This window comes from Symphalangus syndactylus, chromosome 9 (genome assembly GCF_028878055.3).
Source record: "Symphalangus syndactylus isolate Jambi chromosome 9, NHGRI_mSymSyn1-v2.1_pri, whole genome shotgun sequence".
In the NCBI taxonomy this organism is placed as follows: Eukaryota; Metazoa; Chordata; class Mammalia; order Primates; family Hylobatidae; genus Symphalangus; species Symphalangus syndactylus.
In genome coordinates, this window is record NC_072431.2 from 93,123,289 (window position 1) to 93,149,362 (window position 26,074).

The window sequence follows — 26,074 nt, forward strand, 5'->3', positions numbered from 1 at the left end:
TACCGTCATAATAGGTGAAATGACATTGGTAGAGGAATAGATATCTTCATTTGATTTTTGCAACTTTTGGATTTGGTAATGTAACAGCTATTTCTTAAATTTCCTTTAAAATAAAGTGACTAGGATATTTCCTTTTCTGGTTTTAGCTCTCTTTTCTTGTGTGAGAGAGTCTGTATAACCTCATAAAATCTTAAAAATTTGCCAAGTTTTTGAAGAAAAACACAGCAAACATATATCTCTCCCTTTAACTGAGCTGAGTTTAATTGAGCAAGAATGAGCTCTTGCGTTCCCCTTTTTCTTCCGCAGATGAAATGCAGATTTTTACTTTGCTCTGTAGGTTGGTGCTGGTGGGATTCTCTTCTGTTCTACTTCCTTCCACAACACTGTCACTCTGAGAAGTCTGGGCAACTCAGGACACTCTTGTATTAACTGTTTTCTTAAGACTAGATGACTAAGACCTCTGACATTTCTAGAACCTTTGTGAATGTTACACTTTGTGCTTATTTTCCTGTTAGGTCAACAGGTTAATTGTGGCAGGGTATCTAAATATGTGGATTTCAGTGTTGAGAAGGAACTCTGGGTACCCAGGAACAAACAGCTTGTACTTTAGGAGTACGTAGACCAATGTGCAGTGTGTCCAGAACTCCAAGGAAATGAGAGCAACCTCTGGCAAATAAAATATGTGCTTTTCTAGTTTCTTGTTCCTAGCTTTCCATCAAATGCATTTATGGGTCAATGGCATCACCATCGTGCTTGACCCCCACCCCCACAATCTCCACAGCCCCTCAAATAGCAAGTCCTGTAGAATCAGCCTCCTAAGTGGGCTTGAGTCTATCCACCCTTTTTCCGTCCTAGCTGCCACTGCTGTAGCTTATTTCCCCTAGGTGGCTTCAGTAGCATCGCAGCTGGCTGCCAGGCCACGCTTCTTCCTTTCCCTCCAATCCATTCCCCTAGGCCTAACATTCTGCCCTGGCTTCCATTGCACTAGAATAGAATCCAGACGTCTTTGCTGTGGTTGGCAGGGCCCCCTGCCCCCAGCTCTTGCCAGTGCACTATCTTGCTTAGTGCCACTCTGGAGTTCCCCAACGCCACCATCTTAGTTCTCATCATATGCAAACATTTTCTCCTTTCACAAGCACAAATTTCTTCCCACTTCCAAGTCTTTAAAAGTGTGATTTTCTCTTAACTAGAAATTATCCTCCTCAGTGCTCTGCATGTCTAACACCTGTTTATTCTTCCATCCCAGATGAAGTGTAAGTTCCTTAGACCTTTCTCTAAGGCCTTTTCTGACTCTTCAGACCGGATAAGGGTGCTTGCTGTGTAGAACTTGTAGCATCCCACAGGGCTCCACTTGTCAGCATTGTAATCACTACGTGATGCTCTGCATGGGCCAAGTGTGTCCCCAGTGCCAGCATAGGGCCTGCATGTGGTAAACTCGTAAGGAGTGTTGAGTAAAGGAAATAAGTGGATATTTATACTTTTTCTGTCTATTGATACATACAGTAATACATGAATAGGAATGACTATAGTGAAGGCATTCCTTGCCTTGTTTGCACCATGTATTCTAAGTACATTATTACATTTTATAAATTGACTTTAGGAAAATCTTTGTGTGTCTTTCCATCAAAGCCATCTGTAGTTAAAAGACAATCAGTGACTTTGAGACAAACCATCTCAAAATGATGATGGATGAATCCTTACTGTGGGACAAGCTCATGGCGATCTGTTTGGATTGATCAGCCTCGTCATCATGAGATGCTCATAATTTCCGGCTGTCATTTCTTCCTTGACCACCCTGACCTGTATAAACAACCATCCATCTGCCTGTCTGCCTTGCTCATCTACATGGCTCTTGTACCTCAAACTCAGCATATTCAAAACAGTCCTTGTCATTCCTCCTGCCTCAAACCCATACAGTTTTGCTTTTCTTCATGTTTTCCTTTTCTTGGTGACAGATGTGAATTACACCCAGTTTGCTCAAGCTGACACCATGTGTCTTTTAGACTCTTTTTTTCTCCCTCATCTTTTTTATCCAATCAGTCATCACAGAAAACTTGTCTGCATCTGGTCTCGGTCACATCTGCTGCTGCCACCCTCTCTGGACCTCTTCCTTCTGGTCAGTGTGGAGGAGTACAGAGAGCAGAAGAGAGCTTAAACATCAGTGTGTGTTGAGTATCCTCAAAGACAGCACTTCAAAAGAGAGAGCATAATATCTACACAAACAGGAGGTTATGAGGACAAAGCAAATGGGCATAAATTGTGAACAGGTGTACGTGAGAAAGAGCCAATTAGACATCTTATAAGTGAAAAATGCAGTAGTTGCTGGGCGCGGTGGCTCACGCCTGTACTTCTAGCACTTTAGGAGGCCGAGGTGAGCGGATCATGAGGTCAGGAGATCGAGACCATCCTGGCTAACACGGCGAAACCCCATCTCTACTAAAAATACAAAAAAAAATATATAAGCCAGGCATGGTGGCGGGTGCCTGTAGTCCCAGCTACTCGGGAGGCTGAGGCAGGAGAATGGCGTGAACCCGAGAGGCGGAGCTTGCAGTGAGCCGAGATCGCGCCACTGCACTCCAGCCTGGGCGACAGAACCAGACTCCGTCTCAAAAAAAAAAAAAAAAAAGAAAAGAAAAGAAAAGAAAAATGCAGTGGTCTTTCCCTTATCTGTGGGTTTGCTTTCCCCAACCAACTACTGTCTGAAAATGTTAAATGGAAAATTCCAGAAGTAAACAACTTGTAAGTTTTAAATTGTGCACTGCTCAGGGTACTGTGATAAAATCTTGGGCTATCCTGCTTTGTCCCTCCAGGACTTGCAGCACCCCTTTGTCCAGCGTATGCACACTGTAGACACTTCCCATTTGTTAGTCACTTAGTAGCCATTTCAGTTATCAGATCAACTGTCATGGTATGGCAGCACTTTTGTCCAGGTGGCCCTTATTTTACTTAATAATGGCTTCAAAACATAAGACTAGTAATGCTGGCATTTCAGATATACCCAAGAGAAGCTTCCTTTAAGTGAAAAGGTGAAAGGTCTAGATTTACTAGGAAAGGAAAAAAAAGATCAGTTGCTAAGATCTATGGTAAGAATGAATCTTCTATCTGTGAAATTGTGAGGAAGAAAAATTCATGCTAGTTTTGCTCTCAAAGCTCAAACTGCAAAATTATGGCCACAGTGTGTGATAAATGCTTAGTTAAGATCAAAGAGGCATAAAATTTGGGGGTGGAAGATATGAAGAGAAACATGTTCTGATCGATGGCAATTGGGTTCAGTACTATCTGAGGTTTCAGGCATCCACTGGAGGTCTTGGAACATATGCCCCTCAAATAAAGGAGGGACTATCGTATATGTTAATAAAATGTAAAAAAAAAAAAAAACAACAAAAAACAAAAACAAAAAAAACACAAAAAAAACTAACAGCAGAAAGATAAAACAATAAAACACAGAGTAACTCTAGAGTGGATTTGGCTAAAGAGAGAATTGGTTAATTGAAGGTTGAAAATGAGGAATTCATTCAGAACATGGCTCAAAAGAGAAGGGAATAAAAAATATTAATACAAATGCTAAGCTGTGTTGAAAAGGATTTAATTAAGAAGCTATAATCTACGTCTAATTGGCAGTTCCACTAATAAGGAAATGAAGTTGGAGACAAAATATGTAAAGAGCTTCTGGCTAATATCATGCTTCTCTGGAATTAAAGGGAAATCTGACAGTGAGAAAGAACAGGGGCTCTGGATTTGGCCACTTGGGTCTGTGAGGCTCTCCCATCAGAAGCCATGTGGACTTAATACCCTGTCCAAGGGAGTAGAAAATGGAAGGTTTCTAAGCAGGAGAGTGACGTAGTTAGTTGCACTTTTAGAAGGTGCCAATTGGAGAATTGTTTTTTGAGGGCAAAATGGAAAATGAGAGGCTAGATTGCTCTTGCAGTAGCCCAGTCAAGAAACAACTATGCCATGAACTGGGACAGTGACAGGGAGACACAAAGAAGTTAGTTATGTGTCTCGTTGTGACGTATGGGAAGACTAATTTGACAGAAAATTGATGATTGATTATGTGTGTGTGGTAAGGCAGAGTAAAGTGCTAAGGGCAGTTCTGAGATTTCTGGTATGAACAACTGGAAGGATCTTGGTGACATCGGCCAAGATAGAAAACATCTGTAGAGGACTGTTTAGGTGAACTCACATTCCTCATGGACACCTTACAAAGGGGTACAGGAAATTGTTCAGGTGTCAGCATATCTCCTTTCATACTTCCTTTGGGTTTTGATACACTGGCCAGTTTTCCCATTTAACTTCTCTCAACCCCAGTGCAATCCCCTATCATTTGAGATTGCATACCTGATTATGCTACTTCCCTGTCTAAAAACCCAGTCCAAACCTTTAAGAGTTGTCATATTTCAGACTCACTAAAAGAGAGAATTGTAAATATTCTCACCACAAAGAAATGATAAATATTTGAGATGATGGGTATACTAATTACTCTGATTTGATCATTCCACAATGTACACATGTATCAAAATATCACTTTATACCCTGTAAATATGCAGTTATTATTTGTCAATCATAACTAAAATAAAACTAAAAGAGGTGTCTATAGGAATTAGGCATTTTTTTCCTCTATCTTGCCTTTTGAGCCACTGTCTCATCTTTTGTTTGTGTGACATTGTCAGCTCCTCCGTATGCAAAGAGGTCATCCATTTTGCTCTGTCTTTGCATTTGCTGTATCTTCAACCCAAAATGCTTTTGACAATCCAAATAGCACTGACTTGTACTTGCTTCCCTGTACCCACAGGCAGAATAAAGAGGACAGCTTTGAGAGTCACCCCAGATTGCACTGGCAGGACAGGAAACAAGCAGCAATATGAAGGAGAGAGGGAAGATGTAGTGTTGATTCCAAGTTTATATTATGACAAACTAGAAGAAGATGAATAAAAGTTGAAAACTGGGAAAGAGAGTTTTGGGGTAAGATTTGAGTTTGAGGTTATGAAAGGATGTACATTCAGTTTGAAATGGTCTGAGACAGAAAGGACTACAGAGAAGTTGGGGTTTGTAATGGTGATTTGGGCATCCAGAGTGAGCTTGAGCAGAGAGGCTCTTCTGATTGGTATCAAACATTACAGTGTTAATTTAGTGTTCAAATTCTGACTCTGTCCCATGTGCTGTGAGGCTTTGAGCAGGTTACATAGCATCTTTTTTTTTTTTTTTAAGTCAGGGTCTCCCTGTGTTACCCAGAGCTGGAGTGCAGTGGCATGATCCTGGCTCACTGCAGCCTTGACCTGGGTTCAAGTGATCCTCTCACTTCAGCCTCCCAAGTAGCTGGGACCACAGGCGTGCACCACTACGCTTGGCTAAATTTTTGTATTTTTTGTAGAGATGGGGTTTTGCCATGTGGCCAGGCTGGTCTCGAACTCTTGAGCTCAAGTGATCTGCACACCTAGGCCTCCCAAAGTGTTGGGATTACAGGCATGAGCCACTGTGCCTGGCCAAATTACGTAACGTTTTAAGAATCCCTCATATGGTTTGCTCGTTAGTGAAATACACTTAGTAATATCATCTGGTAGGGAGTATATGGTAGTCACTCAAAAAACAGTAGCTTTTGCTACACTGTATCATAATTAGAAAGGCTGGCCAAGTGATGATAGTAGAAGAAGATAGTAAAGTCTGGGTTGATGATATATTGAAGGTAGGGGTGAAGAAAGTGTGAGATTGTCGTTATTGTTTGCATAGTTTAGACCCTTCCTGCAAATCCTGTGTTACTAGTCTTCAAGGCTGTAGGTTCTGCCTGAGGTTGCCACCATTAACTTAATGGGACATTTTTTGAGACTCAGAAGCCACGTCCCTCCACTACCTGCTGGCAGATGTCTCATCATGTCCATTGCCATTCAAGAAAGGAGGATGATTTGCCATTACATCCACTCAAAAACACGCAGACCAACTAGTAGCAAAGAGAGACAAGAAGTACAAGAAAAAAATAAAAAAACTAAATGGGAAACATGAACTAATTTCATACTTTTTGGGTCACTTGTTCCTTTCAGTGTTCTTTTGACTGCTGTCTTACTTTCAATCTCAGGTTCCTTGCCATTGATAAACCTTCATAGTCCTGTGTGGAAATTGAGCCTGAACCCTACTTTGCCTTCAGGGCATATTGGCTTTCTCATATCTACTCTCCTAGCCTGATAACATCCTATCCATTGGAGCTGACAGTCATTTCTGTTTATCCTACTGAATCTGTCTGAATTTTTATTTTTAAGCTATGCACATAAATACAGTTAACTTTACAAAGGTGAACTTGACACACATAAATTATTTCACATGGGTGAAGGTAAGCAGACCATAAGGCCTGAATTGATTCTCCCTGTGAATCATTCATTTCCACATGAAAGGGAACACTTGATTGCAAAGGCATGGTGGAGTGCAGTGGCCTTCTGTGCGTCTAGAGTCATCTGGAAGGACTTGGAAAAGACTGATATTAAGGAAGTTCGAAGACAATATAGGAATTAGGAAAGTGGTTGTTGTTGCTGTCAGAGATAAGGAAATCGGGGAAAAACGTTGTTCTTGATATCCATAGCAACATTGATATGTAACAATATTCACTAAAATAATCAGGAACTAGGAGGAGAATCACAAAAGATTATAATTGATCTAAGTAGTCCTTTATTTTTGCATTGTTCATCTCTATAGTTCTGTCATTATCTAAAGTTGCAGTTTCCCTTCCAGTTGAAGGGAAATACAGTGTCTGCTGAGCAGAAGCATGTTAGAATATCAAAAGGAGAAGGTAGGTCTGCTTGTCTTTAACCCATTAATACATTCAACATAATTATTTCTATCTTTGTTTATCTTCATAGTTTAGTGATTTTTATGACACAAAGACTGTACTTTATCTTGGTAAAATCTAATACCTAATTTGTTTCATGAAGCTTGAAACAAGTCACTTTTGGTAAACCATTTAACCATTTTTTTGAAACAAATCATTTGTCAAGAAAAAGGTGGCAGAGTATCATCCAATTTTTTTTTTTTTTTTTTTTTGAGTTGGAGTCTTGCTCTGTTGCCCAGGCTGGAATGCAGTGGCACGATCTCAGCTCACTGCAGCCTCTGCCTCCTGGGTTCCAGTGATTCTCCTGCCTCAGCTCTCTGGGTAGCTGGGATTACAGGTGCACACCACCACACCTGGCTAATTTTTGTATTTTTAGTAAAGACAGAGTTTCACCATGTTGGTCAGGCTGGTCTCAAACTCCTGACCTCAGGTAATCCACCTGCCTCGGCCTTCCAAAGTGCTGGGATTACAGGTGTGAGCCACCACACCTGGCCCATCTTTCAGTTTTTAAAATTAATGTGATCCATGGTTTTACTACTGTGGAGAGGTTGCTGTAAGCCCCCTTTGTCATTTTTGATAATTGCTTAAATCTTGGGTCTGTTATTCACACAGCAACTGTTGTCAGAATACTTGCTTTCCGAGAACAAGCTGAATTTGCCTCAGGAAAGTGTGGCTTTGTCGTTATCTTTCAGATTCATCAGGCTGTTATTAGGAAGATAGGGTATGGACACAGCCTTTTCAGAACACATCTGATTCCTCCATACAAAAGTAGATGGCTCGGAAGCATGGAGAGTGGTGGTAGGATCATTGGAAGAAGAGTAAAACTGTTATAAAGTGATTGGTGTCATTGACACAATGTCACGAGGCGCCTCTGGGAGCTAGATGGCTTATTGTACATTAAAGTTCCTTCAAGTCACATTGTATGCGTTGTAGTCAACATGCTATCCTCTCTCAGTGGTGTCCTGACATTTGGAAGCTGAATTTCTTTTTTTCCTGGGCCAACATTACTAATAACTGCAGAGCAGAATATGTTCAATGAATTTCTATCTATAAAAGCAAAGTAAAATCCCAAGTGCTGTGCTGTACCACCTCAAAGTGTTAGAATAAAGCATCTGTCAGGTAGTTTTTTTTTTTTTTTTAAAGCACTGGAGAAATGCTTTTTAATAGTCTAGGACCAAAAACTTTAAGTCTTTGTGGAAAAGCATTTTGCAGTTAGAGGGCCGTGAGGCTATTGCTGAACGGAAGGGTGGAGGAGCAGTGGGGACCAGGGACCGCTTCTCTCCTCTGCTTGCTGTGATCCATCTTTAGCTGCTCCCCTGAGCCTCCATGGCAGTCAGTAAGAGACCAGAAAAAAAAGAGAATCTAAAAGTCGGAAGCAGAAGATGGGTTTTTAATCAACGTTCATTAACTGCATGCCTTTCCAGGCCCAGCAGCCACGCGCCTGGGAGGGGACAGTGTCCCACAGGCAGTCTCTGCCGCCAAAGTAAGTGCCATGCAGGTGGCAAAACACAAGAAGATGAATTTAAGAATAAACAGCAGGATGCGGCAAGTGCCAAAGGCAGCATCGGGGGCTGGAGTCACTTTAAGGAAGAAGGAGGAATTGGATTTTCATTCATTTATTCGCTCAATTTCTTTAGCCAGCATTTTTTTTTAAAGTATGTATGAAGTGTCCAAGGGATGTAAGTAAATAAAAGAAGCTATCTGTAGATAACGTTATGTAATGCCCTACTATGTACCAAGTGCTGTTTCAAGGACTTTACACCATTATCTCAATTAATCTTCATAACAGGAAGAGAGAACAGAAGCATTGAGAGAAGTAACAAGCCCAGGTTCCAAAGCCAGGGACTGCAGAAGCCGCGATTCAATCCCAGGAAATCCTCTAAAGTCATTGATGGCCAGGTGCGGTGCTCATGCCTGTAATCCCAGCACTTTGAAAGGCCAATGTGGGAGAATTGCTTGAGGCTAGGAGTTCAAGAACAGCCTGGGTAATATAGCAGGACCCTGTCTCTACAAAAAGTAAACCAGCCAGGTGTGGTGGTGCACACCTCTAGTCCCAGCTACTCAGGAGGCTAAGACAGGAGAATCCCTTAAACCCAGGAGGCTGAGGCTGCAGTGAGCCAAGATCATAACACTGCACTCCAGCCTTGGTGACGGAGTGAGACCCTGTCTCAAATAAATAAATAATAAAGTCATCCAAGAGCTCATAGTTGGGGGGAAGATAGAGAAAAGCATGTAGTCCATAAAAATTCATCATTCTAAAAGCTTTTCTGGTGTCTGTTCACTTGATAGCACCTCATGAACATTTTCCCCATGTCATTAGAAACATTTGAAATGAATAAACTTGATGGAAGCAGGCTTTTTTTTCTGGGTGATGCCCATTTTGAGGCAGGCAGAGGCCGGACAAGTGGATGTCAGAGCTGAGAACGGCAGCCCATGCTCCATAGTGGCTAAAACAGGTGTGTGGGCACATTGGCTGGGGGTGCTGCCAGCCTCAGCAGGCCAGTGTCAAGGCAGAAATGTGGGCTGCAACAGACGTGAGCTCTCCAAGGTGAGCATTTGGGCTTAGTAAAGTCCCCAAGCCAGGTGCCTTGGCCAGCAGACAGGAACAGGTGGCTGTGCAGCCAGGGCCTGCCAGTGCTCATCAGAGGCGGGGCAGGGAGGGGCTCTGATGAGGGCTGACAGCTGGGGGTCTCCTGGGAAGGTGCCTCCAGGAAGACTGGACTGGCCACCTCCTAAATAAACAGCCAAGGACTCCCCAGGTGGCTGGGTCTCTAGTGCCTTAAAGGAACATGTATTCTGAGTGAGAGAGTGATCATATATTTTTTTAAGAAATCAAGAAGAGGCAAAAGGAGAATAGTAAGAAAGAAAGAAGTGTTAAATTTAAAAGGGTGTCAGGGCATCCTTGTGATCCATGGATCCGCATAACGGGTTATGCAGGACTAAACCTAGAAGATGGCTCAGAGGGGAGACATGGATTTAGGAATTAGTGGTACCAGCATTGTATTAAAGGCAAAGGAAAAAGAATATAGAAAGGAAAGCAAAAGACCAATACTCACTTTAAGGAATAGAGAGAGAGATAGATTGAAAATCAGCTGGTAGAGAATTTGGCCATTTTCAGTAATCTAGCTTTTTTTTTTTTTTTTCCTCCGCCTCCTGGGTCTAAGCAATTCTCCTGCCTCAGCCTCCCTAATAGCTGGGATTACAGGTGCCTGCCACACCCAGCTAATTTTTGTAATTTAGTAGAGACAGAGTTTCACCATGTTGCTCAGCCTGGTCTAAAAACTCTTGACCTCTAGGCCGGGCGCGGTGGCTCACGCTTGTAATCCCAGCACTTTGGGAGGCCGAGGCGGGCGGATCACGAGGTCAGGAGATCGAGGCCACGGTGAAACCCCGTCTCTACTAAAAATACAAAAAATTAGCCGGGCATGGTGGCGGGCGCCTGTAGTCCCAGCTACTCGGAGAGGCTGAGGCAGGAGAATGGCGTGAACCCGGGAGGTGGAGCTTGCAGTGAGCCGAGATTGCGCCACTGCACTCCAGCCTGGGTGACAGAGCAAGACTCTGTCTCAAAAAAAAAAAAAAAAAAAAAATTAAAATAAAAACTCTTGACCTCAAATGATCCACCTAGCTTGGCCTCCCAAAGTGCTAGGATTACAGGCATGAGCCATCACTTCCAGCCTTAAATCTAACTTATGTTACAAAAATTGGCAATAAATCTTCTTGTGTAGGAAATTTACTTTGTGGACTTACGTCTTTAGTAAATTAAGTTAACAAAGGAACTCTTAGAGAAAAAGAATTAAGATAAAAAGAGGAATACATCCTTAATAAGAAAAGCTACTCCTTGAATGTAGCTATTGACACATGGTACTTTGCCAGTCAGATTCATATGGAAATGCATACTTCATTTAACAAATAACGATATTTTTGCAAACATTAAAATTTCCCCAGAATATTCTATAAAGTGAAGAAAGACTTTGATATGCTGCAAGATGACCTCACTGTTGGGAAGGGGAATGGGGAAAAGAATGTGGGGGTCAGGCCCTCCGTGCTTATGGGCCTTGATCCCCACACATACAAATGTGGTAACTGCCTAATCCTCTAAGTTATTCTGAAAAAATTCCTGCTCTTGTTTTTCAGCTCACTGTTGAGTCCTAGAAGGCAGTTTTGATCATCCAAACAAAAAGCTTAAGAAATTTAGTGATGATTTGTATAAATTATGGAAACATACTGAAGCAGTTAAAATAACTTGGCCTCAATACCAATTTTTTTTCGAGACAGAGTCTGGCTCTGTCACCCAGGCTGGAATGCAGTGGTACTATCTCGGCTCACAGCAACCTCTGCCTCCTGGGCTCAAGCAGTCCTCCCACCTCAGCCTCCCAAGTAGCTGTTACTATAGGCGCACGCCACCATGCCTGGCTAATTTTTGTATTTTTGTATTTTTATTTTTATTTTTGGGAAGAGAGTTTTACTGTTGTCGCCCAGGCTGGAGTGCAGTGTCACGGTCTGAGCTCACTGCAACCTCTGCCTCCCAGATTCAAGCAATTCTCCTGCCTGCCTCAGCTTCCCGAGTCACTAGGATTATAGGTCCCTGCCATCATGCCTGGCTAATTTTTTGTATTTTTAGTAGAGATGGCGTTTCACCATGTTGGCCAGGCTGGTCTCCAACTCCTGACCTCAGGTGATCCACCTGCCTCGGCCTCCCAAAGTGCTGGGATTACAGGCGTGAGCCACCGCATCCAGGCTTTAATTTTTATATTTTTTGTAGAGATGAGGTTTTGCCATGTTGCCTAGGCTGGTCTCAAACTTCTGAGCTCGAACTATCCACCTGCCTTGGCCTCCCAAAGTGCTGGGATAACAGACGTGAGCCACCACCCCCGACCCAGATATTTTCCAGTTGAGTACAGAAGTTAACTTTTAGGGCCAGGTGTGGTGGCTCATGCCTGTAATCCCAGCACTTTGGAAGTCCAAGGTGGGTGGATCGCAAGGTCAGGAGTTCGAGACCAACCTGGCCAACATAGTGAAACCCTGTCTCTACGAAAAATACAAAAACTAGCCGGCTGTGGTGGTGCATGCCTGTAGTCCCAGCTACTGGGGAGGCTGAGGCAGGAGAATCGCTTGAACTTGGGAGGTGGGGAGGTTGCAGCAAGCCGAGATGATGCCACTGTACACCAACCTGGGTGACAATGAGAGACTCCGTCTACCAAAAAAAAAAAAAAAAAAAAAAAGGGAGTTACTTTTTAGTTCCTCTGGGGTTTATGGAATTATAGGGAGAAGAATCAAGCAGTTTCATCATTTCGAACTAAATTAATTTTTCTCCTGGGGCTTTTCTTTTTTCTTTTCTTTTTTTTGAGATGGAGTCTCGCTCTGTCGCCCAGGCTAGAGTGCAGTGGCGCGATCTCTGCTCACTGCAAGCCCCGCCTCCCGGGTTCACGCCATTCTCCTGCCTCAGCCTCCCAAGTAGCTGGGACTACAGGCACCCGCCACCACGCCCGGCTAATTTTTTGTATTTTTAGTAGAGACGGGGTTTCACCGTGTTAGCCAGGATGGTCTCGATCTCCTGACCTCATGATCTGCCCGCCTCGGCCTCCCAAAGTGCTGGGATTACAGGCGTGAGCCACCGCGCCCAGCCTCCTGGGGCTTTTCTTTCAATGAAATGAAAAGCAAATTATTTAGCCGGTCTACAGAAAGCTATTAATATATTATTCATATCACTCTACTCTCAGGTCTTGGAGAATTGGACAGATAGACGTACCTTACGTAAACTTTTGGACAAATGTTAACTAAAAAGTCCACAAGGCAGAGCTGGCGTTTGGCTTGGAATTTACTGGTCAGTCAATGAGCTCACGTCAGACAGAGGGCTTTCTATAGGAAATGAGAAAAAACAAGGATACCAGGCTCGTGTTTTCAGGATACTTGGGGTATCTTGGTGAGTCTTGTCTGCTTATGAGAGTATAAGGCTCACCTCTTTGGTCATGCTTACTGATGGTGACACTTGTCTGATTTATCATCTGTTGAATTACATTCTTTACCAGCTGGTGCTCAGTGCTCTTCCAAGCCATGAATTGCCTAATTCCTACATGAATGATTCTGCACAGGGAGTAGTGACAGCTTTCAGTGTCTAACAGCTTATGGCCAGCGGCTGCTTACAGTCACCCAGCAGTGGTAGGAAATGGGAAACGTGCTGGTTAATCCAGGCTGTCATTAAAAATAGTTGGCTTTTGTTGTTGTTGTTGTTTTTTAAAGGAAATTTCGTGAATGTATAGATTTTTTTCGTTTAGCAGAGGTGTATTGAGTCTTCTATTAGATCCTATTAACACCTACATACTGTGGTAACTAGTACTGAGGCATGGGGAAGGCTACAGAAATGAATTAAGATGCCTCGTTCTCAAGGGACAGAGGTAAGATAGATACGCAGAGTCCTCAGAAGTGATTAATTTAATGTGCTAAGTACACAGAGGGAGTAATTACGTCTATTTAGGGAGATAAGGGGGCATCTGGTTAGAGGAGGTGGCTTTGACATGGATATTAAATGGTAAGTAAGAGTTCCTTGTTAGAGTTGGAACAGAAAGAAGGAGAGCGCCATTTCAACAAAGCAAATGGCATGAGCGAAAGTGTGGAGATGGGATTTTTTTGGTTTGTTTTTTTTTGGCGACTCACCATAAAGATCCAGAAGCATGGGGAACGTGTACAGAATAGTAGAATTACTAAGACCAGATTGTGGATGGCTTTGGCTGACAAGCTAAGGGACTGACACTTTTTTTTTTTTTTTTTTTTTTTTTGAGACAGAGCCTTGCTCTGTCGCCAGGCTGGACTGCAGTGGCGCTTGATCTTGGCTCACTACAACCTCCACCTCCAGATTCAAGTAATTCTCCTGCCTCAGACTCCCGAGTAGCTGGGACTACAGGCATGTGCCACCACGCCCAGCTAATTTTTTTTTTTTTTTTTTGTATTTTAGTAGAGACAGGGTTTCACCGTTTCTGACCAGAATGGTCTCAATCTCCTGACCTCATGATCCGCCCACCTCCACCTCCCAAAGTGCTGGGATTACAGGCGTGAGCCACCGCGCCCAGCTGGGACTGACAGTTTTATTGGAGCAAACAAGTGATATGAGCAAAGTTTGTGGGTAAAGTCTAATTTTATGTATTTATAGTTGACATAGGGATTGGAGAAAAAAAAAATGGAGATGTGGAGACTTACCTGCAGGGACCTGGTGATGGGATCTTTAGAATAAAGGTGATAGGAAAGGTCTGGAAAGATAAAAAGGGAGAGAGGTTGTGGAAGAAGTAATGATGAGACTTAGTGTCTTGCAAATGTGTATGTCACAGAACGTATTAAGGAAGAAAGAGAAGACAAGGACAAGTTCGCTAGAAATGTGCCTCAAAGATCTGCTGAAAGTAGGCAAGTTGAGTGTAGGAACTGATGGAAGGTAGGATTTTGGGTTGATTCGCTAGGGAAGCAGTTGATTGGAAATTCATGGCAAATAGTTATTAATGATGGGCTAGTACTCAGGAAAGGGTGCCGGGTCAGAGGAAGCAGAATTAAGGGTGATGAGATTGGGGTGTACGCTCAAAGATCTATTTGATGGCGGGAGTTGGAATGAGGAGAGTCAGGAGTTCAGAAGAAGAGTTAGGCGGTGAGAAGCAATGCTGTGGACATCACAGAGGAAACATCTACATAACCTGTTAGCACCTTATATCTGAAGAGTGAAGACGTAAATGTTAATGAGACTCCTGGGCAGTAGTGGTGCCATAATGAGGGCAGAGAAGTCGTGGCAGAATCGGGTGTGGAATCTGAGGGATGTGTGCTACCGTTGGGTAGATTAAGGGGTAGGGAATGTGAAAGTGATGATTTTTGTTTCCACTTTTAATAAGATACCTGCAGGAGAGGTAAAATGTTCTGTCTAACAGACTGTTAGAGATTTGCAAGGGAGTGTTTGGGGCTACAACTGTAGACTTACGACAGTTGAAGAGAATGAGATCCATGAGGAACTGACTGATTAAATAAAGGCAGAAAAGACGAGAAAAGAAATCTGGAGTTAGAGAGCTACAGGTAAAAGAGCAACTATGAAGGATTTGTTGGACTTCGTTGAAGGATTAGTTATATGTGTAGGAGAATGAGGAAAATATTGCACTATATCGTAGAAGCTCTGGAAAGGGGGTTTCAAAAAGAAGGAAGTAGTAACAGTGTCAAATAAGGCAGACAGGAAAAGGGAAGTAAGACCGGTGAAAAGGTTATTGGAATTAGTTTTTGGGTGGTGAGGGCTAATGTTTGGTTGGGGTAGATGGAAGAATGGAGGGGCCCACCATTATGTAACACTCATTTCAATCGGCTAGGCTACCCTATGGGTGTTCACTCAACTATATTCCTTTTCCTCTGTGGTTTACAGTTTTTCTTTCATCTTTCTCTATTAAGTCTCTAAGCTTTGTGCATCTGTGGTCTTTATTCCTTTCATATATCCAACTTCATTATGTTCTAGTATAATAGTACCCTAGAGACCTCTGTCTTTTAAAACTTGATTCTCTATCTGTGAATCAGACCTGAATTAAAATCCAAGTAATTCCGCTGAGACTTCAGTCTCTAAGTCTAAATCTGGGAGCAGTTGCTTTTGATGCCTTATCCTACCTCAACAATACCTTCTTGCCCTGACTTTTTGTTTCAATGTAATTTAAGACTAAAACCTGGCTCTGTTATTTATGTTTCGTTTTTGAGGGTGCATGAAGTGAAACTCGGGGAGATTCTCTGATAAGTAATCACAAATCGATAGCCTAGAGGAATCTCTGGCAGCTGGAAGGGCAAAATTCTTGTCTTAGGGAAAAAAGTTCTGTTTCTGAAGTTCCTTTGTCATTTAGTTGAGAGAACACATTTGTTCCTCAGCTCACAGCAAGAGCCATGAACACTGGACAGCTTCTTGCTAAGACCTAGGACTTGTGTAACATGTAACTACAGTAGAACCCAATTGCCATTGTCATCTTATTCTAGAGGACAGATTCAGGATATAAGGAATAACCCCACCATCTTTCTGCTTCTCAGTAATTCTAGGTTTCCCTTTCTCTCCAACTGTGTTCATTTATTTTTTAACTTTTGTGGGTACATAGTAGGTATATGTATTTGTGGAGTACATGAAATGTTTTGACACAGGCGTGCAATATATAATAATTTTATTGTGGAAAATGAGGTATCTATCCTGTCAAGTATTTATCCTTTGTGTTACAAACAATCCAGTTATACTGTTTTAGTTATTTTAAAATGTGCAATTAAATTATTGACTATAGTCACCCTGTTGTGCTACCAAATACTAGGTCTTATCATTCTTTATTTTTTTTTGGAACTCATTAACCATCCCCACCTCTCCCACAAACCCTGCCACTACCCTTCACAGCTTCTGGTAACCATTCTTCTACTCTCTATCTCCATGAGTTCAATTATTTTGATTTTTAGATCCCACAAATAAATGAGAACATGTGATGTTTGTCTTTCTGTGCCTGGCTTATTTCATTTAACATAATGGCTTCCAGTTCCATCCATGTTATTGCAAGTGACAGGATCTCATTCTTTTTATGGCTGAATACTTCACTGTGTATATGTTCCACATTTTCTTTATCCATTCATCTGTTGATGGACTCTTAGATTGCTTTCAAATCTTGGATATTGTGAATAGTGCGCAACAAACACCTCCAACTGTGTTTATAGTTGTAGGCAAAGACAGACATTTTTCTGCACACATGGTAGTGAATGTGCTCATAGAGGACTGAGCTCCAGTGGGAGAGAGTTTACTGGAGAGACACCGTACACTGAATTGGGCCTTTAGCAGGGGTTAGGGAGGCCCTTGGGGAGGACTATACAAACGGTGTTTAGAATTCACCAATGGAGCAGGCATAGCATCACGTCCAAGAGTGAGGATGCAAGGAGGAAATGGAGCCCTTTCAGGAGTCCTAATCCTTTTTTGAAGTCTTTTGCCCTTTGTATTAATTTAATATAATTAATATAATTTAATTTTTATAACAGCCTGAGGGGTAGGTAGAACCTATTTCCATTTTACAGATAAACTAACTGGGTTCAGCAAATGAAGAAAATTGCAGGTTACTTACACTGCAAACAAGTTGATAGAGCTTGGATTTGAACTGATCTATTGGATTCAGAATCTCTTCGCAGATATCACATTGCCCTTCACATAGACAGGAGTAAAACCTGCTTATATGTAGACAGCTTTTTTATGGTTTTGTATCTGAAAATCCAGCACCATGTATTGTCCGTCTCTGATTTCTCATCTTCTCTTCCTCATTCATTTCTTGTCTGTGATTTGTTCTTTGTGTTGACATGATACTCCCCATCCTAGAGACAGACAGGGTCTTGTTTGCATCCAAAACAGGAAGAGTTTCCACATCTCTGGGAGAGCTGGTGTGTCTCTCTGCTGCATTCCTTCTATCTTGGGGGCAGGCAGAGCACAAGTGTGGCTGTTAGGTGCAACAGCACAGCTGTAGTCACCCGCCAGTTGACACCAGGGCACATGGTGTCATGGTCGCATTACTGGAGTGTGTCTGGCTCAAGCTGCTGCATGATTGGCATTTATTGGGGCCATCGTCGGGGGAAGAATTCTATGTACTTTGTAAGAACCATTTCATAACACCTCATGTTCCATTTGCCACATATTCTCATAAAAATATCGTGAATCCAAGCTTTTTGCATGAAGCCAAACTGCAGCTTGCCTGATTCATGTACTACTCCTGAGGGATTCTGGTTTTGACTTGGCCTCATGGGCTTCTGTTGTCTGTGAGATCTTTGAACAAAGTTATATTTTCACCCTAATTTCAGTGTGGCTAAATTAAATATGATGCATATTTTGTTCAACTAATAATGCTAAGTATAGAAAAAAGGACCACAGGGGTAATAAATCATTAATAAATTTGGTGGTGACACCTGGTAGATTGTTACCTTGAGAAAAATAAGAGACTCATTGACAACAACCAAGAATAGCAAATGTAAATTCTCTGTGCTTAATCTTTTTATGAAGCTTCTTCTTTTTTTAAATTTAAAATGATGAAATGAAACTAACAGAAAGTATTTCCTTTTTTTGTTATTTTGCAGAAAAAACCACTATCTGCAATAATAAAGGAAGTCTGTGATGGGTAAGTGTTATTCAGGATTTATCTAAGGCATTCTAGTTGATAAATTGACAAGCAAATAATATATTTCCAGTAGGATAGTAAAATATTATTCATAAGTCACCCACTGACTTGCTCAAAGTCACTAAGAATTACTGTGTAGGAATATCACACCCTTTTCCAACAGAATTTACCATTAGTCCTCAAAGAGCAGAAAGTGTGAAATGGCTGTTATGTGCACAGTGGGGTTGGCTTTATTTATTTTAGGAAGTTGTGTTCCTTTTGTCCTACCCAGTAGGGAGTACTCTAAAGGTTTTTGAGGACACAGTATACACTTGATCTGGTATAAACTGAGAGGACCACTCAGGTCCCCATAGAGGTTGAAAGAATTGAGCAGACAAGGCAGTGGGTAATTGTGCTGCTCCGTGGGATCTCACACTGATATGACTTTCCTACTTTTTTGTGGCTGCTCTAAACAATACAAAGGAAATGTATATATGGTCGCTGCATGACTTTTTTTTTTTTTTTAAACCAGAACTGTGAAAATAGTTGTGTTAACTGAAATGTATATAAGGCCTAGAGTACTTAATTGGAGTGTTTCAGTCTGCATCAACTGTACTGATAGGGGATTGTAGAATACAGAGACAATAAAAATGTGCCAACTTTCAAAAACTTAAATTGCATTTATTTTCTTTGTTTTTCTTTCTTTGCTTCAATCCCTTAAAATAAGTAGAATTGTAAAGCTTTGTATTTAAATCTCCCACACCAAGCCTTGAGGATGAAATGCTTAAAGGTGAGCAGTAGGCCTAGCATCAGGTCTAGACAGTCTACACATGAAATGATTGGTCTCAGGGTAATGGAAGGTAGGCTAAAGTCATTTTGCTTTAGGAACTGCATTGTGGTATATGTTGGGATTGGTCCGGTTCCAATCACAGGGTACTTAGTTCATCCAACACTAAAAAATTATAAAAATGAAAATGGCCACTTTCATTTTTCTAATCAGTATACGCTTGTATTTTTAAGGTGGTCTCTTGCCAACCATGAATATTTTGCACTGCAGCATGCCGATAGTTCAAACTTCTATATCACAGAAAAGGTAGGTCAACTACATTATTTAATATGGGACACATATTGAAGGAAAGTAAATCATGATGATGTTTCCTCTGTTCGGGACTAGACATGCAGGTCTAAATTTTAGGTCTCTACTATCCATGAAAATAGAGTCTGTAAAGCAAACAACTGCTACTTTAGTATCCACAAGATGATATTTGCCAGCTCGAGAGTAAAGACCAAGTATGTTTAGTGTCTTGTTTAGCAACTGCAGTTGCCTTCTGACAGTGAATATGTCTCTCTTACTGCTTAGTTAAAGAATTTATTTGATACTTAATGACTTAGTTGGGTTTTTCTTTCTCAGATTTTGTTTTTACAAAGTAGCCTCTAACCCTTGCTTAAAGTACGTGAAATAATGACAAGAAACCTTTTCAAATGTGGCATTATGTATGTAGGCACTAAGAGTGTTCTATGAATCTTGGGAACCCAGCTCACTTCTTGGGTGATTTTAACTCTTTTTTAGCAAGATTAAAGGAGAAGGAGGGATTTGTGAAGACAGCAATGGCCCTGGGAGCAAGTAAAAGTAATATGTACAAGATCCCTGATAGAGGAGGGGCACACTGGAATTTATTGAGTGCATACTGCATGCCAGGAACTGAGCCATGCACATTACATCTGTTTACGGATTTCTTCCTTAAGACTAACCTGGGCTATAAAAATACTGGCTTTGAACTAGTTTACAGTCCCACCAACAGTGTAAAAGTGTTCCTATTTCTCCACATCCTCTCCAGCACCTGTTGTTTCCTGCTTTTTTAATGATGGCCATTCTAACTGGTGTGAGATGGTATCTCACTGTGGTTTTGATTTGCATTTCTCTGATGGCCAGTGATGATGAGCATTTCTTCATGTGTTTTTTGGCTGCATAAATGTCTTCTTTTGAGAAGTGTCTGTTCATGTCCTCTGCCCACTTTTTGATGGGGTTGTTTGTTTTTTTCTTGTAAATTTGTTTGAGTTCATTGTAGATTCTGGATATTAGCCCTTTGTCAGATGAGTAGGTTGCAAAAATTTTCTCCCATTGTGTAGGTTGCCTGTTCACTCTGATGATAGTTTCTTTTGCTGTGCAGAAGCTCTTTAGTTTAATGAGATCCCATTTGTCGATTTTGGCTTTTGTTGCCATTGCTTTTGGTGTTTTAGACATGAAGTCCTAGTTCAACCATTGTGGAAGTCAGTGTGGCGATTCCTCAGGGATCTCGAACTAGAAATACCATTTGACCCAGCCATCCCATTACTGGGTATATACCCAAAGGACTATAAATCATGCTGCTATAAAGACACATGCACACGTATGTTTATCGCGGCACTATTCACAATAGCAAAGAGTTGGAACCAACCCAAATGTCCAACAACGATAGACTGGATTAAGAAAATGTGGCACATATACACCATGGAATACTATGCAGCCATAAAAAATGATGAGTTCGTGTCCTTTGTAGGGACATGGATGAAACTGGAAAACATCATTCTCAGTAAACTATCGCAAGGACAAAAAACCAAACACCGCATGTTCTCACTCATAGGTGGGAATTGAACAATGAGAACTCATGGACACAGGAAGGGGAACATCACGCTCCGGGGACTGTTGTGGGGTGGGGGGAGGGGGGAGGGACAGCATTAGGAGATACACCTAATGCTAAATGACGAGTTAATGGGTGCAGGAAATCAACATGGCACATGGATACATATGTAACAAACCTGCACATTGTGCACATGTACCCTAAAACCCTAAAGTATAATAAAAAAAAAAAAGTCCCAGACAAAAAAAAAAAAAAAAAAAAAAAAAAAAAAATACTGGCTTTGTTTAACCGGTACAAAACTGAATCATTGAGGACAAATTGTTAGACTAATGCTTCATACTTGATTCTACAAGAAGCAAATTTAGATTTTTGTGCTGCTTTGATTTTTGTATTTTGGAATTTCCGCAATAGTTTTGCATCCAACACAACTTTAGGTTGAGCTCACTGAAATGCATATGAGCCAGTTTTGTCTTCTAAACTGATAATCTTGGGGGTCAGCAGGGAGGGAAGGAACAGCCCTGGTAACAGCTGTCATTATAACAAGGTGGCCAGTGCTGAAACAGAAGTGAGTACAAAGTACTCTTGAAGGAGGGACAATCAGGTGGCCTCAGGCTTCAGTGTCTTGCAGGCTTTGTCCCAGTCAGTAGTCCCTAGAGTGACTGTAATTTCATCCATCAATCAGGTGGTGGTAGAAGGTGGAGGCAGTAACAAGGGTCCTACTTCCACTTATGACTCCCTTGCTCTACCCCAAAGAAGGAGGGAGGGCATTCAGTTCAGCAGGAGAGAGGCCTCAAAGGCCTGAATGCTTCTCAGAAATTGCTTCCTTCTTCCCAGATGAACACTGGAAATTTTGTAACTGATGCTGTTTTCTTCTTCACATTGATTGTTACAAAGCTGGGAACTGGGCCAGGTGCGGTGGCTCACGTCTGTAATTCCAGCACTTTTGGAGGCCAAAGGGGGCAGATCACTTGAGGTCAGGAGTTCGAGATCAGCCTGGCCAATGTGGTGAAACCCCGTCTCTACTAAAAATACATAAATAGCTGAGTATGGTGGTGGGCGCCTGTAATCCAAGCTGTTCGGGAAGCTGAGGTGGGAGGATCACTTGGACTTGGGAGGCGGAGGTTGCAGTGGGCAGAGATCATGCCACTGCACTCCAGCCTGAGTGACAGAGTGAGACTCTATCTTGAGAGAAAAAGAAAAAACAAAGCTGGGAGTTAACAAGTGAACTCGATTTCCTGGCATGCCTTGTATATTAAGTTTACCTTTGCTTCCTTTGACTTAAACGTTCAGTTTCCTGTCTCTATTTTCCCTTTGCTTCAGTTTCTTAATGTTTTTCATTTATTTTATACTGCATCTATATAATTTGCATGCTATTCTTTGTGAGATTAAAGAGGTTATATAGAAATCCAAGTTAAATAATAGCAGTTAAAGGTATTGCCATGGTTTCATTCATACCAGTTAGTGGGTAGTGAAATCAATTCAGTTAGTTGCCAGAGCATTAAACACTGGAACATAGTAGAGTAGATTAGGTCAGAGTATATCTCCTGTGTTGCTTGTGAAATATTTATTCCACCTACCCACATGTATAATACATGTAGATTTACCCTGGGTTGTGGTAAAAAAGCTGTTGAGTCATGAATAGTTCTGGCTCTGAATAATCCGTGCTGGTAGATGGCCCCCGGTGGTGTCCTGTCTTCTGTCACCGTTGTCTGGAGACCTCAGTGTAGTGAAGATTACTAAAGATGGGGTTCTCAGACTTCATAGAGAACATAAGCATGGCACAGTGAACCTTAAAAAAATATGTAGGGCTTTAGATCTCAACCCCAGAGACTCAGAGTGAGTGGGACTTGGATATGGCCTGGGAGTTTTCATTTTTAAGGCACCCTCTGGGCAGTCTCATGCTGGATACCTGGAACCACTGGGAGAAACAGCCCTGGGGCCTATTTTCTAAAGAGCTGGAACCCATGTGTATGGGACATTATGCCTTCTGTCCAGAAGTTGTGCACAAAGTTCAATTTAGAAACGTGGGCTGGGCACGTGGTTCACATCTGTAATCTCAGCACTTTGGGAGGCCAAGGCGGGTGGGTCACCTGAGGTCAGGAGTTCGAGACCAGCCTAGCCAACATGGCAAAACCACGTCTCTACTAAAAATACAGAAATTAGCTGGGTGTGGTGGCGCATGCCTGTAGTCCCACTCAGGAGGCTGAGGCAGGAGAATCACTTGAACCTGGGATGTGGAGGTTGCAGTGAGCCAAGATTGTACCACTGCACTCCAGCCTAGGTGACAGAGCAAGACTCCACCTCAAAAACAAGAACACCAACAAAAAACAAAGTATGTAGGACTGTGTTTGTGTGCTGCCATTTCTTGGCAGAATTTGAAAATTATTAACATCATATAATGGTTATGCTTTTTTCCTAATTAAAATTCATATATACTCAGAACATTCAAACTATTGAGAACGGGGGAAATTATTATTTTATGGTGCATCTTAGTTATTTTCTGGGAATCTTGTTTTGCCTGAGGACATTATTGAAGTTGAGTTTATAAAGGACTGGCCACCAAGTCTGTCATGGAGTTTTTCATCTTCAGTGGGCTGTAGCAGAGATTATTCTTTTATGAAGAGTTTAGTGAGTGAGAAGACTCATCTTTCCTATCATAGTTCTTTGTTTGTAAATACAGTGTCATTGCTCTTCCTCATGCAGCTGTCACTGGGCACAGCTGTGGGTGTGCATGTGTCACGGAGCTCAGCACGCACAGAGCAGGAGATGACGGTGACTCCTGGCTCCACAGGGTCGATCCTGGGCTGCCTTCAGTTTGCTGCTTAGTCCATCTAGTTCCTTGCAAGTATTCCTAAAAATACAGACATTTTTTCCCATTTTAAAAATAATGTACTTAGCATCATCTTGGTTACTTACAGCCCAGTGATTTGTTAGGTAATATTTTCATCACCATGGTAACCGGTGACTCATTTTTGAAACTTGTGCATGCTGTTAGTTACTGATTTTCCCTTATATATGAGACCGTCTCTGTCTTTTTGCTGAAGATGAAAATCACCTGTGGTTTCAGAAAAAAAAGATTCTCTAGCTGGCCAAACAATTCAGTAGAAACAGTGGTTGATGGATGCTTGTGATTCTCTTCTAAGATCCTCTGGAAGGCACTTTCCCTGCTTTTCTAATATTCTCCAAGCCCATTTTTTGAAATAGTCTTCCTTTGCTCATTAGGCCATTAACTGAGGTTTTTTTTTTGGTGCAGTGGGGGAAAATGTCATGTTAAGTAGCATTCAGCAGAAGCATCACTTGGAAATGCCTCAGAGAAAGTTAAGATTCAGTGATTCACAAGTTCAAATTCTGCTCTAGAAACTTAACTATTTCAGGGTGATGTCCAGGACAGAGAGAGGGAGAGAATAAAAAATGATAAGTGAAGGGTATGTTTAAGTGGAATTTGTCTTTTGAATAACAATTCTACTGAGACAGCATAAGCATTGTTAGTTTATGACCTTCATCACAGTCCAATGATGCAGATATTGGTATCTTCATTTTACGAGAAAAGTGAGACTGAGAGAGGTTACTCAACAACTTGTGTAGGTAATACAGATCAGAAGTGGCCAAGCTGAGACTTGGACCCAGGTTGGTCTGAACCCAGAGCTCTCTATGCCATCTCTGAGAAACCCTCTGTACCATTGCCTCAGCCCCAATTTGTTTATGATGCCCTTTCTTTGGGCATCACTGTCATCAAGCCAGTGATCCTAATGGTAACTGCCTCAAAAACAATAAATACAGGAAGTTACAGACTATGAACACTGGTTACCAGCTTCAGTCTGTGGCTTCCTTATTCCTTCTGAGGGTAACTTGGAGGAAGTTGTAATAGGTAACCTTCCACTTACTAGAGCTTCACAAAGTGCATTTATATTTGCCTTTGGTATGGATCATATAACTGCCTAAGGCAGTGTGATTGCACGAATACCATTCTTTTTAGACAAACAGGAAAATTGGCTTGTCATCCCTAATCCTAAGCATGTATGGAGGTGAGTCCCCAGAAAACACAGGGCACATTAGAGGAAGCCATGAGGAGGATAGGTTGTGTGCTTGTGGATAATTGAGATTTTATGATGATTGCAGGATGATACTCACTTCCTCCATACTGAGATCTACTCTAGCATATATGAAGTATAGTGATGTATCACTAATGTCTTATTTAGATAAATTCCTTATCTTGTAAGCACAGAAATTAGCTAAGCCTCATTCAGGCCCTCTCTGCAAAGCTGGCCCCAGGCACCTTTGGTAAGGAAGTAGGGTTGTTTGGGGGGCACCCCCTTTTTTTGTCTTTCCCACTTCCTAAGTGCCCTGGGTTCTCAGACAGCCCCTGAGCCTCCCAAAATCCCTGGCAGCCAGAATTGTGCACTCCCTTGGATTTGTGCATTTCATTCTGGTCGGGAGAGAGTTCCACTATTTTGCAGAATTCAGTTCAACTATCATGCTTTGGTAGATCCAGCTGTAAGTAAGCAGATAATCCCAGTGTCCAGAAAGGATTGAGACTTAGAGGTAAGCAAGGATGAAGGCCTGGGAGGAAATCAAAGCAGATGGACAGAGAGAAGCCTGCAGTCCTATTTTCCAGCCCTGGTTTCTGTGCTTCCTGTCTTGGCATCCTTGTGAGAGACCTGCTGTGACTTTTCAGTCCCCACCCATTTGCTTAAATCACTTTATGCTTGTCTTTGTTACCCTCAATCAAAGAGCTTTCTCTAGGGCAGGCATTTTAATTTGAGCAAACTCATGCCCAGGAAAGCTGTAAATTTCCTAAACCAGCCAAATACCCTATGCACCATTCCCTTTCCTGCTGCCTTTGGTGAAGGACTCTGGATTTGATCAACAGAAGTCACTGTGGCTGCCTTAGCAAGACACACCAGCAGCCCTGGGCTAGCTCCTCTTGGGCCAGTCCACAGGCAATAATGGGTGGAGAAAAATGTTCCTGCCTGATATGGTTTGGCTGTGTCCCCACCCAAATCTCATCTTGAATTGTAGCTCTCATAATTCCCACGTGTTGTGGGTGGGACCTGGTGGGAGATAATTGAATCATGGGGGAGGTTTCCTCCATACTGTTCTCGTGGTAGTAAGTCTCTCGAGAAATATGGTTCTATAAAGGGAAACCCCTTTCTCTTGATTTTCATTCTGTCTCTTGTCTGCTGCCATGTAAGATGTGCCTTTTGCCTTCCACCATGATTGTGAGGCCTCCCCAGCCACACGGAACTGTGAGTCCATTAAACCTCTTTTTCTTTATAAATTACCCAGTCTCAGGTATGTCTTTATTAGCAGTGTGAAAATGGACTAATACACTGCTTTTCCCTTTGGCCTGTCCCTTTATCCCTTCAGGGTTTCCTGACTCCAAGCATTTCTCCTGTGCTGCCTCTTTTTCCTGTTGTGAGACCCCACTGCCTGTTGTCTCCTCTGTTAAACCCATTTCTTGCTACCCAGTTATTTCCTTTTTGCCTGATGACCAAACCTGATTTTTGCTATGGATGTTGTGTGGCTGCCCAAAGGCT

General features: G+C 42.0%; 1 protein-coding gene across 13 annotated transcripts in view; it reads left to right on the forward strand.

Annotated features, from left to right (window-relative positions):
- ELMO1 (engulfment and cell motility 1) overlaps nt 1-26,074 on the forward strand; it is a 594,311-nt gene that overhangs the window by 116,497 nt on the left and 451,740 nt on the right. For all 13 annotated transcript variants that reach the window (XR_008660142.2, XM_055293399.2, XM_055293401.2 and 10 more), the window contains exons 3-4: nt 17,897-17,937; nt 18,937-19,009. Coding sequence is in view for 12 of the 13 variants with exons in the window: in XM_055293399.2 (XP_055149374.1) it covers nt 17,897-17,937; nt 18,937-19,009 (114 nt within the window). In the remaining variant the exon portion in view is untranslated. The remainder of the gene's footprint in view (nt 1-17,896; nt 17,938-18,936; nt 19,010-26,074) is intronic.